The sequence below is a fragment of the Alternaria ethzedia genome (genome assembly GCF_023757985.1).
Source record: "Alternaria ethzedia strain BMP 0044 chromosome Unknown scaffold_29, whole genome shotgun sequence".
Taxonomy (NCBI): Eukaryota; Fungi; Ascomycota; class Dothideomycetes; order Pleosporales; family Pleosporaceae; genus Alternaria; species Alternaria ethzedia.
In genome coordinates this window covers 53,187-69,570 of record NW_026056222.1, presented here as the reverse complement: position 1 = coordinate 69,570, position 16,384 = coordinate 53,187, and the positions used below count along the sequence as shown (strand labels likewise).

The 16,384-nt window shown below is 52.3% G+C and overlaps 7 protein-coding genes across 7 annotated transcripts; 2 read left to right on the top strand and 5 right to left on the bottom strand.

Annotated features, from left to right (window-relative positions):
* Window positions 1-355: 355 nt before the first annotated feature.
* On the bottom strand, window positions 356-1,577 carry J4E87_008764 (uncharacterized protein; the record flags this gene model as incomplete). The annotated part of the gene is made up of 3 exons (XM_049380348.1): window positions 356-1,135; window positions 1,196-1,363; window positions 1,416-1,577. The coding sequence occupies 3 exons, from the start codon at window positions 1,575-1,577 to the stop codon at window positions 356-358; spliced, it is 1,110 nt and encodes a 369-aa protein (XP_049229845.1).
* Window positions 1,578-3,830: 2,253 nt separating this feature from the next.
* Window positions 3,831-5,270, top strand: J4E87_008763 (uncharacterized protein; the record flags this gene model as incomplete). The annotated part of the gene is made up of 3 exons (XM_049380347.1): window positions 3,831-4,140; window positions 4,235-4,902; window positions 4,962-5,270. The coding sequence occupies 3 exons, from the start codon at window positions 3,831-3,833 to the stop codon at window positions 5,268-5,270; spliced, it is 1,287 nt and encodes a 428-aa protein (XP_049229844.1).
* Window positions 5,271-5,447: 177 nt separating this feature from the next.
* On the bottom strand, window positions 5,448-6,921 carry J4E87_008762 (uncharacterized protein; the record flags this gene model as incomplete). Its single annotated transcript, XM_049380346.1, has 7 exons — window positions 5,448-5,825; window positions 5,874-5,951; window positions 6,001-6,463; window positions 6,520-6,529; window positions 6,585-6,667; window positions 6,717-6,874; window positions 6,913-6,921. 7 exons carry the CDS (start codon window positions 6,919-6,921, stop codon window positions 5,448-5,450), a joined length of 1,179 nt encoding a protein of 392 aa, XP_049229843.1.
* Window positions 6,922-7,298: 377 nt separating this feature from the next.
* J4E87_008761 (uncharacterized protein) lies at window positions 7,299-8,928 on the bottom strand (the record flags this gene model as incomplete). The annotated part of the gene is made up of 3 exons (XM_049380345.1): window positions 7,299-7,758; window positions 7,812-8,625; window positions 8,676-8,928. 3 exons carry the CDS (start codon window positions 8,926-8,928, stop codon window positions 7,299-7,301), a joined length of 1,527 nt encoding a protein of 508 aa, XP_049229842.1.
* Window positions 8,929-10,165: 1,237 nt separating this feature from the next.
* J4E87_008760 (uncharacterized protein) lies at window positions 10,166-12,901 on the top strand (the record flags this gene model as incomplete). Its single annotated transcript, XM_049380344.1, has 7 exons — window positions 10,166-10,477; window positions 10,528-10,808; window positions 10,857-10,945; window positions 10,998-11,744; window positions 12,146-12,371; window positions 12,574-12,751; window positions 12,806-12,901. The coding sequence occupies 7 exons, from the start codon at window positions 10,166-10,168 to the stop codon at window positions 12,899-12,901; spliced, it is 1,929 nt and encodes a 642-aa protein (XP_049229841.1).
* Window positions 12,902-13,463: 562 nt separating this feature from the next.
* Window positions 13,464-14,027, bottom strand: J4E87_008759 (uncharacterized protein; the record flags this gene model as incomplete). Its single annotated transcript, XM_049380343.1, has 1 exon — window positions 13,464-14,027. One exon carries the CDS (start codon window positions 14,025-14,027, stop codon window positions 13,464-13,466), a length of 564 nt encoding a protein of 187 aa, XP_049229840.1.
* A 389-nt stretch (window positions 14,028-14,416) lies between these two features.
* J4E87_008758 (uncharacterized protein) lies at window positions 14,417-15,334 on the bottom strand (the record flags this gene model as incomplete). The annotated part of the gene is made up of 2 exons (XM_049380342.1): window positions 14,417-14,596; window positions 14,936-15,334. 2 exons carry the CDS (start codon window positions 15,332-15,334, stop codon window positions 14,417-14,419), a joined length of 579 nt encoding a protein of 192 aa, XP_049229839.1.
* Window positions 15,335-16,384: the final 1,050 nt, after the last annotated feature.

Sequence of the window (16,384 nt, the reverse complement as noted above, 5' to 3'; positions counted from 1 at the left end):
TATCGGAAGGAGCCCTTGGGGCCATGGAAGACGGCAGCGTACGACGCTTGTTATAATGGTAGAGGTGGTCTACCAATCTTTGAAAAGCTGGAGAGGGAACCGAAATGGGCGGGGAGGGTTAAGAGGATAAATACCGGGTTAGAGATTTGTCAAAGTTGGAACAGTGCGGTGTGGGGAGAGAGAAGTAGTATGAGGTTTGCGGCTAAGGGAATTGTGAGTGTGGAGATTGTGGAATGCTTCATCTGACGGGGTCAAAGCATAGACGTGGTGTGTTTAGCTGGAGTTTGGTATACTGTAGTTTCTTCGACGTTCATAGCGCGAGTGTTTTTAGGGAGAAAATTACTCTCTCGCGACGCTATGCCGCCTCGTCTTCGATTTCCAAGTTTCCCACTTTGAACTTCTTGCCTTTCTTGTCCGCATAGTCCCCATGGTCATGATAATCCTTCACTCTTTCCCTAACATACTCCAGACCCCTCACTGGCTCCCTTTCTTCGGCATCTTCGCCGACAAGCCCCAACCTTCTCAACAAAGGTGATGCCACAGGCTTGATATCGACCTCATTTCCCGGTCTGACAAAGTAGAACAGCCCCAGCCGATGAATATGCGCTTGATCCTCTGGTGGTCTGATTACTCTGTGGATAGTCGATTTGAAGTAGCCTGCAGACCAGAAGGACAAAGTATCACCAACATTACATATGATGCCGTTGGGAACAGGTGGAACGTACTTCCACTCTCCAGCCGGAGTTTTGAGTTGGAGACCTGCAACATCTTGACTCCAGAGTAGTGTCAAGCTTCCGAAATCAGTGTGCGCGCGAGACCAAGTATTCTGAACTTTGGCATCGTCGGTAGCGGGGCGTGGGTGGTAGATCATGTAGCGTAGATGGTCTTCTGATGCGTCGTCATAGCGATGTTGATCTGAGAAGTAGGTCTCGGGTAGTTCCAGGATCAAAGAGAAGAGCGTGAAGATCTTGGATGCTATGTCCAGAGAGCGGCGCGAGAAGGACTCGATCTCTGGGCGAAAGGGGTGGAGGAAGTGTGGAAATGGCTCGTGGGAGTTTGAAGGGATGAATTTGGGTATGTTGAGGGATTCAACGTTATCGAGGACCGCGGTGCCCATGATTTTCTTCTCGTTGGCCTTGGCTTTGCGTTAGACAAGCGTAATTTGCTTTCTAATGGCATGGATATAGGGGCGTACAGCGCGGTATCCAAAGTAGTTGCCCTTTGCGAAATCACATCGGTACTTTGGGTCGCCCTTCTCTTCTAACGGCAAGTCGAAATAAGCTTGACCGATATCATATTGACGCTCGACCTCTTCCTGCGTTAGACCAGTGCCAGTAACGCTGAAGAAGCCCGTGTGGTGCACCTTCGGCGTTGTCAGAAGGGACGTTTGTCGCAGAGTTTAGCTGCCAACTCACTGCGTCTCTCAGCTCTTCAGCCAGTTTTTGTTTTCCATTAGGTTCGTCATACGTAGATAGATCAATGACCTTGATCTCTGCCCAGTCTAGCTTCTTCGTTGTTCGCTTGGGCCGTCCCCACTTTGGAATGGAAGGTGGCTGTTGCAGCGTCGCTGATGGCATGTTGCTGGCAGTAGTTTCAACTTACGAGACTTGGGCGACTTGGAGTCCTGTTTGACTTTTATACATTCTGCGACGTTATTCCCGGTTATTTCTAGTCCATCGCAACGGGTTGTGTCTCGCTGCATAGATGCGGAGGTGGCGAGCACGCAATACCCCGCTTGATGATGTGCTCGCATGACAGCATCGCATAACCCATGCTCTTCTTGCAATTACCCCTTCGGTTTGTTCTTCTCAAACAAATGGGTGGTAAAGCATCGTTGCCAAGTCGTGCCGGCCCTGTCATCCGTTCTTGAACTGGCTATGGTCGGGCAATTTGACCGCCCCTTTTGCCGTCTTCTCCAACAATTTCGACAAAGTCTTGCCCATCCATCATCGCACCGCGCAGCCCTACCAAATCGGAATCTGGGATTTCAGCGTAGCTGTCCCAGATGATCTTTCCAAACTCATCGAACCACCATATTTTCACCCTGCTCTTCTCGATAGCTTCTTCGTCTGCCACATACACATAGTTCTGAACTCGGTTAGCCACTTCTCTGATATCGAACAGCTCTTGATCTGTGATGTTGCGATCTACATGACTCCCGTCCTCTTCCCTCTCGATTTGGTAGATGGCACTTCCATAAACAAGTTCACTACCATCTCCATACTCGTCCATTATACCCAAACCATCGGTCAGTCCGGGAATGCGAAGAAGAAGCTGATCCAGGACTTCCTGATCCAGTCCATGGAAGTCATAAAGCGCACAATCATCTAAAACATGGTTCAAACTTTCAACGCAGCCGTCCTCGATGTTAGCCCCAGAAAGTCGTGCGAGCTCAGCGTAGCTTTGGGCCATTGAGGGCTTGTAACATGTCCTTAACCAGACTGTGTTCCACCCTGGGTACCATCTGCTGATATTGTGTTCTTGGATGGTTTGATGCGGAGCAAATATCTCGTCGATTTGTTTTGTGGTGGGCGAAGGAAGAGATACTGCACCAGGAACTTCGTTCAGTGCGTCCTGGATCCGCTTGTGCAGATGCTGGGTAGCGTCAATTTTGAGACCAATGCAATCACGCTGTGGCATCGGATGAGGCGTGCCGTACCCATCTCTGCAGGAGGCTTGTGGTGCGGTACCTCCTGGCTATTTCATTCCATCGCTGATGATGGTCGGCTGGCAGCGCAGGGCTGGTGCTTTCCCAATGTTCCTGAAGGCATGTTAATCACTTGTATCCCCATTCTGTTGTATCGAGTCGGCTTACTAGAGCGAACAGATCGAAAGGGGAGCGAACATGTCGTGTTTCGGCTTCCGCCGACGCCATTATCTCTCAACCTAGGTAGAGGACACCGAGTCAAGCGAATCAGTCGCGCTTTTCACGAGAGTCCATCAACAGCTTGCCCATAGGAAACATCAGTGTGACCAAGGTAGGTTGCACTGATCTGACGCGCTTCAAGCATACCCAATGCGTAAACACCGCGTGTATTAGTCAGCAAGCTAGCGTGCCATCCTGATTGCGCTGACACCTGTTCAAAGGAGCCTGTCACTGTCACCCAACTCTGAGAGCTCGTAAGGCGAGCATATCTTCGCCAGCGGCGTGGACAGTAATCGATCGTAGGGTAAAATGTCAGATGCACGGTGCTTTTCATAAGAAGGCTTCCTGCCATGATTGTGTGGAGGCCTTATCGCCAAGATACCATCGGCACTTTCGCAACCTCCGATTCTGCGTTGAGTAAGAAGTACGAGACGTTGCGCATTCCTTACGGCGCCGGAAGGCACCTGACAGCCGATGACTTTCCAAGCTTTCCATCATGCACAACTGCACGCCTCGAACGCAAACAACTACAAACTCAGCTCCATCCAATTGTCGAACGACCGAGAGATGGTACTAGCGGCGCCAAAGCCACCGATTGTCTTGGGGATCTGGTGATGTCATTAGTCACGGCAGAATTTCGCCGTAGCGCGCAGGAACCCGATCTGCAAGTAGTAAGGACGGAGTTCCGACTTATGATTCTGTCTGTGTTCTAGTAGGCTGCACCCTGGATGAATGCAGTGTTGAAGAGTCGGGATGCATGCAAAGGACCGAAAGAGAAAAGGAATGTGAGGTATATAGAGTAGTTGGACGGACGTCCGTTGCGCATATAATCACATTGCAGCTCTCCTCGTCTTGTATACATTTACCCGCAGCACCTTCCACAAGTTCGTCTAGGCAGAATCTCAGTACCTCAGTTCATACACCCAAACCCACGCCTTCGTCGAACGCTGAGACTGCCTTCAAAATGCCGTCCGCGACGCAACCTCTCAATATCCTGCTATCAGGCTCCGGCATCGCCGGTCCTGTAACAGCGTACTGGTTGCACCGCTTCATGCCTACCTGCCAGATCACCATCGTAGAGAGATCACCCGAACCAAGATTAGGTGGACAAGCCGTCGATCTTCGCTCCTCAGCTCTGCCTATCGTGAAGAAGATGGGAATCCTGGAAAAGGTGAAAGAGAAGACTACTACAGAAGTTGGTATGCAGTTCGTATACCGAGATGGGGAAAGGCGCGCAACGTTTGAGGCTACTGGAGAGGAGGAGAGACAAAGCGGTATGTCACCCAGATTTCGTGTCCGGTGATCTATGAGAGAAGAAGGAGAATATTGTCAGGTCAACGTTGGAACTATGAACTAACTTCATCATAGCAACAAGCGAGTACGAAATCCTAAGAGGAGATATGGCACGCATTGTCTACGAGCTCACAATATCCAACCCAAACATCAAATACGTCTTCGGCGAAATGGCCACAGAGGTCCAACAAGACGAATCCAAAGGCGGCAAAGCACTCGTCACTTTCGCAAACGGCAAGCTCCCACCCACGGAATTTGACGTCGTCATCGGCGCCGATGGCCAAATGTCGCGAACCCGTCGCATCGTGTTCGGACACGGACCCAAGAACGACGACTTTCTACACCGTCTCGGCCAATACTCTGCTCTCTTCACCATGCCCCGTGAACCCGTAGACACCCAGTACGCACAGTGGTACAACGCCTCGCGTGGTCGCTTGTTCCTTCTAAGACCTGACCAGTACGGCACTACGCGTGCGTATCTCGCCATTACCGACGGGAATCTTAGCCGCTTCGAAGAGATAGATAAGCTATTGAAGAAAGGGACTAGGGAGGAGCAGCAAGCGTGGTTCGAGAAGGAGTTCGAGGGTGCAGGATGGCAGACTGAGCGTTGTATACGCGAGATGAAGAGGGCGGATGACTTCTATATGCAGCAGATTGCACAGGTCAGGATGGATACTTGGCACAAAGGGTGTGTGGCCCTGGTGGGTGATGCGGCGTACTGCCCCAGTCCGATTTCTGGTGTCGTAAGTTCTCCTCAACCTTCGTTCTCATCATCGAACCTTCAGACTGATGTCAATACTAGGGTACTGGTGCAGCAATCGTAGGCGCATACGTTCTCGCAGGCGAGATCTCGCGCTCTCAAGATGACATCCCCACCGCGCTCACCAACTATGAACGCATTACACGCGAATATGTCGACAAGGCGCAGAAACTCATCCCCGGAGCCCCGCAAATCGCAAACCCACAGACGGAATGGGGAATCAAGGTCTTCAACACCGTGACCGGGACTTTGTCACATCCGTTCATCCAGAAGTTCAGTGGTGTGATTGGAAAGATCATCCCAGCATTTGGGTCATCAAAGATTTGGAGCCCGCCGGAGTATGGGTTGTGAGGAGTGTGGACGGATGATGTGTTGGAATTTCAGGATGGATTGATCTCGCGCGATATAATTCTGTGAAGAGCTTTTAATGCATTCATCAACTGTTAGCCTGGCGAACGTCCATCAAGCGAATATTCATGGCAGAATGAGTTATTTAGATCGAGGCCAGCACTGACGTTCTCGACTCGTCTACTCGGCAAGCAGGTCTACACCAACGCTTTTCAGCGCGTCGACCGCCCATACAGGATACTTATCCTTTTCCCTGTTGTACAGATCACCAAAGAAGTCCTTGACAAATTGTGGGTAGCGATCCTGCACGATGGCCTCCCTCGCTTCCCTCATCAAATTTAATTGGTAGTAGACGTTGTGCATGGTGAGAAGGTGGGCACCAGCAGTCTCTTTCGCGGTGACGTGGTATATGTAGGCTCGAGTGATACCCAGTCCGCCATCGGATGTCGGACGGCAGCAGGTGCATCGGCAACCTTCTTCGATTGCGCTAAAGTCTTCGGAGTACATGGCATTGCGTAGGTTGAGGGAGCCGCGGGATGTGATGGCGTTGCCGAATCGCTAAATATTGTTAGCATGGGTCTGTGATGAATAGGGAGAAGACCTTACGGCGGTTCGTGTTGGCCAGACACAGTCGAACATGTCGGCGCCGAGTGCGACGGAGACGACCAGATCTTCCGGATATCCCTAAGTTGGTTAGTAAGCTGTAATAATGCTGAGGGCATCCAAAACTTACGACGCCCATGACATATCGCGGCTTCTTCTCAGGAAGCAGGTCGGTACATGTCTTCACGACTTCGCAATAGGCTGCCTTCTCCTCACCGCCAGAGAGACCTCCTATCGCGATGCCTGGTGTATCTCGCGCAACCATCTCGGCGGTACATTCTTTCCGCATGTCCAGGTCCAGGCCACCTTGTATGATACAGAAAAGGTTCTGTCGGTCTGGGTACTTATGCGCTTGCATGCAGCGGTCAAGCCAGCGTACCGAGCGTTCCATGGCTTCCTTCATACGCGCGTGGTCGGGCGAGGTGGTTGCGATAACGTCGTCGAGTTGCATGATTATGTCGGAGCCGATTGAGTTCTGGAGGGAGATGGAGTGCTCGGGTGTGAGCAGCATGGGCGACCCATCGTGGGGGCTGAGGAAACGGACACCTTCTTCGGTGACTTTGGCGAGTTTGAGGAGCGATACCATCTGGAAACTGGTGTTGGCGTCAGTTATGGTGCGTTCGTTCATCACGTTGGAGGCATGACCCACCCACCACTATCTGCAGGAGTCAGCACTTCCGTCTTTCCATCCCTATACGCTGTGGCATGGTGCACCTGTGAGGATATTGTGTGGCCAGGACTGGAGCTTATGCGCGCCGCCTATGGCATCGAGTGTCGCTTGTCCTGGCTTAAGGCCTCTCCCACATGTCAGCAGTGGCTGGCATGGAGGCAGAACGTCGGCCGTACAGGTGATATGTGTTGTTTAGACATAGTCGGCAGCCCTGGTCTTCGAGTTGGTCGGGCGTGAGGCCTTTGAGCGAGGCCTGCGTCGCAACGGGCATGAAGATGGGGAGGGGTACAGGGCCATGAGGCAGATGCAGCGTTGCCGCGCGTGCTTTGGTGACCTGGGCTTGTCAGGGGATGACCAAGACACGAAACTGACACGATACATACCGAGCACTTTCCCAGCAGCTCAAAGGTGAGGGCCGAAGGCATTGAGACGGGCGCCATGATGCAATTGGAGACGCGACCTGCAGCCGATGAGTCGCTTCAGCTGCAGCCCGTAGTGTTGCGGCCCGTTCGCTTAGCGCGACTTCCCCGTGTTAATCGTCATGCAATCCCAGATCCAGTCTCGGGACCAGCCGAGCGCACCGGAACATAGTGAAGCAGTTGGTAGTGTTCAGAATCACCCCTGGACTTGTTCAGAGAACTCACGCGGTTGACATCAGCAGTGACTGTACGTTCATTCCTCCATAAATCTGTCAAGGCAGGCTAGACTACCCAGCTTTACATTGGAACAAGGGAAGGCCAGACTACAAATAACCAACTCTAGATGAACAACTTCGAGCCTTGATACTTCGTCTTCTCCCTGTACACAGTAGACTTGAGCGAAGCCTCAAGCTCTCGCTTCGGGAAACCTTTGAGAGATCGTGCGTACGTTGCGACAGAGTGCGAGATGAGCTTGGTGTTGACAACCCACGCAGTAACGTTGAGGTTTGAAATATCGTCGCAAAGCTGATGGTAGCAAGGATCATACCAGTCCCCAGCCTTGCCCCCAAACATCTCTACTTCCTTCTCCGTCTTGATACCCTCGGCTCCTGTAGCAATGCCACCACCGGGGATTCCGTTGCGAATGAAGCCGTCGTAATCGCTGCGGCCATCAAAGGGAATGAAAGTGTAGTTCAGACCTTGATCCTCGTACCACTTGATGTACAGATCCCGCAACTCTTCGGAGCCGTTCGGGTTCACCGCGTTTGTAGCATTGTAGATTTGGTAGGCGAAGTTGGGGCTGGTACAAGTTAGTCACATTACATGCGCCACGCGTACGGTGATTTCGCTTACCTAGCCATCATATCGTAATCCATGAAGAGGCGGATCTTCTGGTTCTCCTTCTCGGGCAGAGAGGCGACATAGTAGTTGGATCCGAGTAGGCCTTCCTCCTCACCCGCCCACCATGCAAACCTCACACAGTTGGTAACGTTGAACTTGGTAAGTTGAGTAGCAATTTCGAGCAGCGACATTGTGCCTGTTCCATCATCGTTGATACCAGGCCCTTCGGTGACACTGTCGGAATGGCCGCCGAGCATGACGCAGTTGTCCGGATCGCCAGCCGTTGTCTGCGCAATGATGTTGACCGTCAGAATGGTGTTCACTTCAGCGTCAATGTAGGCGATCGCATCCACGCGCTTTCCCTTTTCGAGCTTCTTCAAAATTGGTTCAGCTTCTTCACCGGACAACCCGAATGTAGCTACATGATCGGGAGACGGCGTTCCGAGGGTGCCCGAAACGCTGTCTTTCTCATAGTTGTAGACAATGGCAGCAGAAGCGCCTTTGCGACCTGCATGCTCGGATTTAGTACCAAAGGGGCAGACTCCACGTTTGATGAATGCGATGTTTCCGGCTACTGAGTCTGGGTAATCCGACGCCTGACAACCGTCATTCTCAACAAAAACGAGGTCGCCGTGTACAGGCTCTTTGTCCTTTGTGGGAGGCGTTAAGCCCATGGGATGGGCAGACTTCGGCACGACATCGCCAATGACAAGACGCGACTCAAAGACATTGCCGGACACAGCTGGGAAGGTTTGATTGGTGATTGTGTAGTAGTCGCCAAGTTGAAGGATAGTTTCATAGATGTAAGACAGCGTTCCGAGGTGGCCTGCGACTTCATCAGCATCAGCGTACAACAAATCACGTGCGCAAACGTACCAGCACTCCCGATGACTCTGGTGGGATGGTTGTATTCCTCTTCACCGAGCTTCGCAATCTCGTACATCTTCTTGGCGCGTGCCATCAATCTGTCCCCACTGATGAGGTCTTGGAGCTCGGTCGAGTTGACCAACGGTTTGGTCCCATGTGGATGTCCGAGTGGCGCTTGATTGCCGGACGACATAAGCGGGATCTGGAGCGCCGTCGCGCTTGTGATGGCTGCGCACAGCGCAAAACCAGAGGAGAAGACCATGTTGTGAGTTACGGAGATGGATGGGTTTGGAGACGAGATGGGATGGAAGAGGGTTGTTTGTGTGTTTATGGATGAGTCGCTGTTGCCATGCCGCTAACACGCGCCTCGCGATAAGGCCTGTCCCGTGCACAGTACCAGGTGACTGCTTTTGCTTGAGCATATGTCAAATACATGATGGCTTTTTGTATGTATTGAAGCCTTGTCAAGCTTTGCGATGTGCAGAGGGAAGATCAAGTCGTGAGGGCATAGTTGCGCATCCAGCCGGCGTTACCATGCTGTTGCTAGTCTCTCATCATATGCAAGGTACAATAGATGCGGACCGCCAGGAACCAATCAAGTCTAGATGAACAACAACTCCCCCATCGCATCATGGAATGTCTGCAGACTGATGTGTGTAAGTACATAGTTTCAACAGCAGTAGACGTTCCTTCCTCTCTAAATCGTCATCAGCAACTTGTCGGCCCTTCTCAACATTGCGATCGATGACGGTTCATGCGGTTGTCAGTAGCCAACGCGTTGGAACCAGCGCTTGTATTCCATGTAGCGCCATCGATGCGAATGACCTCTGGTAGCTCGAAGTGTGTCGGTGTCCATCAAATAGCTCGCATGTGCATTGCGGAGATCGAGACCCTTCCCCTTATTGCTGCTAAACCTGAGATGTGGAGTCTCGGCCCACGTCAATGTGCATGGAGCTGAAACCTTGTTCTGGACTCCGCATCGTAGTGCAGCCAAGGCGTGTCAAGCATTGCCAGGGACGTTGCGCGGTGCTTGGTGACGTGTTCTACTGAAGATAAGCTTAGCTAGACACTGAATTACCATGAATCGGTGCCAAAAAGAACCAATGAAGACCAATTGCCTGCGAACGGCGCGCGCTGCTGCAGAGTTACGGTGTAAACGCGCTGCGACATTTTCGTTGTTTGGCGATCATAGCGTCGAGGCTGTGTGTTGTGGACGCGCCCGCCCCGTTGCGAACTGCACCTCGTAAACAAGGAAGCAGGTAGTATACTACTCGTCCCGAAATGACGCCCGGCCCTTTTACAATGTCTAGTCCCACCGGCCCTCTTGTCTTTCTTTTTCACTTACTCTCTATCAACTCCTCTCCAATTACGGCATTACAAACTGCAACCGCTGCAGGGCAACTCGTTCGCCCGCCCTGAAACCCAAGCCAGTGCATTCAACTCTTGCACTTGGCGCACCCTAAAAACCACCCCTTGGGCAATCTTCGTATACCAAAGCCATGGCGCACCGCTCGAGAAGCTCGCGAGACTACCCCGACGGCTCAAGGCACCGCTCGTCGCGCGACCGAGGATATACCAGCGAGAAGCCACGCTCCGTCCCTCCCTCCGATCGCCGTGACAGGCGCGGCTCGTCTCTGCCACAGTACAACCACAATGGACACAAGGTGACCCCCGGCCTTCACCCCGAGGGCGAGAGTGGCCGCAGGGGTTTCAACCCGATCAAGTTCCTTGTCATCAGCGGCAGGAGTAGCAGCACGATGTCTATGCTAGTGAACTGCCTATGGCCCATTGTACCTGTAGCAATTGCACTGGTAAGCGGCACACAAGAGGATATGTTTCTTGTACTAACCGACTATAACAGCACTTTGCGAGGCCCGAATGGCATCTAGCGATCTTCATTACCAACTACATTGCCATGCTTCCTGCAGCCAACTTACTCGGTTTCGCTGGCCAGGAGTTCTCGCGCAAGATGCCAAACAAGGCCTTTGCTGTCGTTCTCGAGACAACATTCGGTTCCGTTGTCGAAGTTATTCTGTTCATGGTCTTGCTCAAAACCTCCAACGGCGACTCAAACGTGCAGGTTATCAAGGCTGCTATATTGGGGTCTATCTTGGCCAACCTGCTCCTCTGCCTTGGTACCTGGTAAGTGTCTGTTCGATGCTCGATCAAGCACTCACTAATTTGCTCCAGTTTCATTGCCGGTGGTGTCAAGCATGACGTCCAAGAGTTCCATAGTGCTGTCTCTGAGAACGGTAGTGGCTTGATGCTCGTAGCTGCCAGTATGTCGATCCTCCTCTTGGCTCGTCAAAGTACCAATGCTAATCTTTATAGCCGCGCTCGTACTTCCCGCTGTCTTCTACGCATACCTCTTCCAAAACCCCGATTACGAACAGACTGTTGATATCGCCTATAACACTCGACTGATATCCCGCGGTGTCGCCATCATCTCCATCGTTGGCTACCTAGTCTACTTGTATTACCAGACCGTATCCCACGATGGGTTGCTCCATGAGATCTACGAGGCAGACGATCACAAGGACAAGGACCGCCACGAGGAATTGGCTAAGCCCAAGCTTACCCTGACCGAAGTCATCGTTGCTCTTCTCGTCTCACTGGCCTGCGTTGCACTCGTCGCTATCTTCCTCGTCCTCGAAATCCCGCATATAGTAGAGCGAGGAGTTAGTGACTCCTTCGTCGGACTTATCCTTATCCCGCTGGTTGAGAAGATCGCCGAGCACCTCCTCGCCATTGACGAAGCCTATGACAATCAGATCAACATGGCCCTTGCCCATGTTCTCGGTGCCTCTATCCAGACCGCCCTGTTCAACGCACCCCTTGTGGTACTGGTTGGCTGGGGTATTGGTGTCGGCATGGACTACAACTTCGCCATCTTCGACGCTGTTGCCCTGGTTCTGGCGGTCCTGGCGGTTGGCTCGTTCCTCCGCGACAGAAGCTCGAACTACCTGGAGGGTGTGCTCTGCGTGATGACGTACGTCATCATCGCAGTATGTGCGTTCTACTTCCCCAACCCTGCACATCACGGTGCTTCCGGAGGCAGCGCTGAGGGTGGCGCTGAGGGTGGCCACTGAAAGAACCGCTCAGATGGCTGTATCTGTAAAGCCACAGGGCTTACTTAAATTGATATTCACACAGCGGTGGTGTTGTGGAGTTTCGTTGCAAATGGGCTGCGAGGAGGATGGTCGGGTTTTCCTATATGTAGCAAGCATCTGTGATGCATTTCTTTGAACAGTCTTTTTTCCAACAGTTTTAAATAGCGAGCGAGAGATACCAATATGATACACGAGATTGACACTGTTTATCTGCTGAGCAATGTTGGTGATGGCTCCCATGTGCTGCGTTGGCGCCAAACCCTTTGTGACTAGAGTCCTGCGCACGGTCCTCCACACAGATTAGGCGAATAATCGCGCCTGCCCTCCCGACATTTCTACTCTCCAGCGACAATCCAACTAACCCGACAGCCACCGCCCCTTCCCACGACAACCTCTTCTCCCAGCTCACACAACAAGTCGCCAAAATGGGTCGCGTCCGAACTAAGACCGTCAAGAAGTCCGCCAAGGTCATCATCGAGCGTTACTACCCCAAGTTGTCGCTCGACTTCGAGACCAACAAGAGGATCTGTGATGAGATTGCCATCATTGCCTCCAAGAGGCTCCGAAACAAGATTGCCGGATACACCACTCACTTGTACGTGCCGACACTGGGGCTGCGACAATGGCAATGAGGGGCTGGTCCTGGAAGCTTGAGTGGCCTGCGCAGAGGAGCGTTATGCAATGCCTATGCGCAGGCTCTCGGGCACTTCAGAAAATAGCTCTTCAACCGCCCGCACTGCAGCCCCGCTTTGAGCAGCGTGCTCTCTCGCAACGAACATCAAGCTAACAACTCGCAGGATGAAGCGTATCCAGCGTGGTCCCGTCCGTGGTATTTCCTTCAAGCTCCAAGAAGAGGAGCGTGAGCGAAAGGACCAGTACGTCCCCGAGATCTCCGCTCTCGACTTCACCCAGAACAGCGAGTCTGGCTCGCTCGACGTCGACCAGGAGACCAAGGACCTGCTCAAGAGCATGGGCGTACGTTACTCTATAACCATACCACCCCAAGCATCTCACTAACACTTCCGATAGTTCGACAGCATCCCTACCAACGTCATCGCCGTCTCCCAACAACAGATTGTCGAGCGCGGTCCCCGCCGCTTCAACGACCGCCCCGCCCGCTCGTAAATACGAATGCGCACGCGCGACACGATGGTCTCCCTTCTTCCTCCTTTCTCGGCTTACTGAAAATATGGTGTCTGGGAAAGGGTCTCTTCTGCCACGACTATGGCATGGTTTTACGGCTATATACGGCGGCATGATGATCAGGAGTCAATGAAACAAAAGGTTCTCCCCCACTAGGTGTCGCTGAGTCCGAGTGTTGCAAGGCACGAGGATGATGCTTGATTGCCATTTCCCCTGCCCATGCGCCCTGTGTGATGCGATGGTGTTGTGATGACCAACGAAGAATATATAGTTCAGGTTCAGGTAAGTGAATTTCATTACCGGTCTAAACAGCATTACCAAAAGGGAACGGTCCTTCATACGTCTCGTGATGTCAATAGCTTCCCGCTCAGATGAAACAAATCCACGCACTATCTCAACCCATCGCTCAATGCACGTCCTCATGTGTAGTATGTTGTGTTTATCAAGGCTCGATGGATCTAGTCTATACCATGTGGAGCCCAATTTGCTCGATGAAACCATCATTGAACACATCCCTAGAACGTTGCCGACATCACCACACCGTTCAAGGCCAAGCTCCAGTGTACGTTTTCTGTCTGCCAATGCTACTGCCAGCAACGTGGTCGTCATCCAAATCCTTTGCTCTAGCAGTCTCCACGGCTTCCTTTGTGGCATCACTGTTGTTCTTCCGACCGCGACTTGTACCCGCACCCAAGACCGCCTGGTGCAGACTACTCCGCTTGTCCGACTCCGAAGTAACAGGACGCATGGCACTCGCGGAGGACGTCTTTGGCGTAGCTGGTACTGCTCTAATCGTGTTGAAACGATACGTTTCGGGCTCGGGTGTCGCGACCCAAGTTGGACCGGGTCCGTACTCTAGGCTTGGACGTGAATGCTCTTGCTGAGGATGTGAATATTGATTGGAGGTGCGCCTCTGATTGTCCATAAGATGTTGTGGAGGAGGTATCGGGGAACCAGAGCCAGTAGGAGATGACGGCGTTGTTGCTTTGGCTGTGCCATTTTGCTTGCGAAGACGATCAATCGAGTAATAAAGGGCGAACATGATGAGGGATAGTGCGAAGAAGACCCCTATAGCGATGCCAGCTATCTGTGTACTGAAGAGAGTCATGGTAGTCTTCGGTCTGCTGGTTTGTAGAGATAGTTGGGTGGTCTTGGAGAGTCGGAGGTAGGGGTGTGGTAAGTCTTCTGTATGTTGGGGACTATGAACGGGGTTTTATCAGCGGAATGAGGAACAATCTGGGAGTGGGTCACACAAACGCATGTTCATTCTGTTTGTGGATGCTCAATGTGGTAGCCGTCGGGTAGGTGCATGTTACACGTAGACCTTTCGAATGCATCTGGTGAGAGCTGTGGTTTTGGCATGACGCGCACTGTAACATCAAGACTCCTAAGTCCATGGCATTTATGCATTCATGTCATGATCATGATGATATTGGAGCTACCTGCAAGACTTAGCACTTGCGAACCTGGAGAGTACGTACATAGCCCCGCCTTCAACTAGGTCTGCCTGAACAAGCTTTTCACAGCCCTCTTCAACCGGCTCTCTCGCTTCTCTTTCAACTTCAGCCATACATATAGCCCTGGTTTTCCCTTCAGAGACCAGCTCAACTTACCCTTATCATCCCTCCAGTGAACCATCCATCGCTCCTTTTCCAACGAGGGGTTTTCGAGCATCAGCTCCCACCTATAGCTCGACCCGCGAAACGGATACACCAGATGAGGGTAGTGAGCGGGAAGTCGACCACACCCACATACCTTCTCATCATGGAGCCTTTTCAAGCGGAAAGCAATCTTCCGGACGTTACACGTCGTCGTCGGAAATGGTGGGTTAAGGACTGAAGCGCGAAGGCACCAGTGGTTTGCCTGGGCATGCTTTCCATTACACATTCCTGGAGCTATGAGGCAATTCATTGCTGTGACGAGTCCAATGATATTGCTGTATGTTGTTCGGATGCGATAATGGTCGGATGCCACAGAATCGCTTGGAGGATAGAGGGGTGCGGGCATGTCCTGTACTTGGCTCATGTAACGCGCGATTTGTGCCGGATTCAGTGTCTCGACCATCTGCAATACGTCCTCTTCGCCCTCTAGGTCTTCTAATCCGATGGTCAGTCTGGCCAGGTGAAGCTCTAGTACAGGTGCCATGGCTTGCAGAATGCCCATTATAGTGGGCCGATCGAGCATTGCCCAGCGCGGTATTCCGATCGTGAGGTGCATCAGCGAGGCGAAGCTCGTCGGCCGGAGCGGTTGTAGCTTCATTGGCGTTGTGTTGACGGAGAACTGGATCGTGCGTAGGATGGAAGGGGCCAGGCGGACGGCTTCGGAGGTCATCTCGTTGTAGATCTGGGGGCAGGAGAGCATGAGCCCGATGTATGTCTTGTAGGGCGCGTTTGGTAGGAAGCCATCGGGTGCCATGTGGCTGTATATGAGCAAGCGTATCTCCGCTGGTAGTGCAAGCAAGTGGCATGGCGTCGCAGCTGTGGCTTGGGAACGCCTGTCTCGACGTCTGATCAGCTTCATGTTGTATTGGGTCGATGGTGGTGTGCCGTTAACGTAGAAAGTTGAACGAAGTTGCTTGCGAGGCAGGGACTTTTCGCGTGGTGACAAAAGCTAGCTGTGGAAATATCTCTTCGTTGCTACTGTCTCCTTCACTGTCAAACGCCCATCAAAGTAGCGTCTCCCGTGCCTTGAAAGACTTTTGAATGCCATTAATTCGGCGCAAACCAGGTCTCAGCGTCACCATGGATACAAACTCTTGAACAATGTAACGGCACGCTTGATAAAAGGAGGCCCAGTGCTTTCAGCGCCAATTTTGTCATCTAGGTTCTCGCGTATACCCTGAGTGTCCTTCCGGAAAGGATCCCATTGCGATCCAACGGAACCATGATTCTTTCAGGCTATCAGAATAACCGAGATCGCTCCAGAGAAGATGTGTTTTCTAGAAGGCATATGCTGCTGCTGTTCCCAGGAATGTGGCACGTAAGGCAACCAAAGCCGGAAGCGATGACTTCCCTAGATGGCGAAGAGGACCAGCGTACTGTAACCCATACATATTTAAATCAATATTTTCGCAATGATGACATGTAACTCTGGATCGAGACGAGCGTACTGAGCGCAGATGAAATGAGGATGATACTGCAGGAACGCGACAGGAAGGGGTTCGTCCCTCAAGCGCACCCCGGGCGCATACCAACGCGTAGCGATGCGGTGCAGGAACGTATAACGCGTCGCAGCCATTGCTAACAGGATAGGAACTGACAAGATGAAGCACTCAATGGATGTCTTGATGGAAGGTTGTGAGCGGAAGCGCTAACTATGACGTTCACCCGAGGTTCCAAGCTTGTTGGGGCCGAGTCATGTGGGTCACGTGTCTTTCCAATGCTCACCCCGAATTTACTTGGCACGCTAGCGACGCGAGCGTGAATGTTTTTGCCTACCGCCCTCACGCTCCGACAACCCAACCAC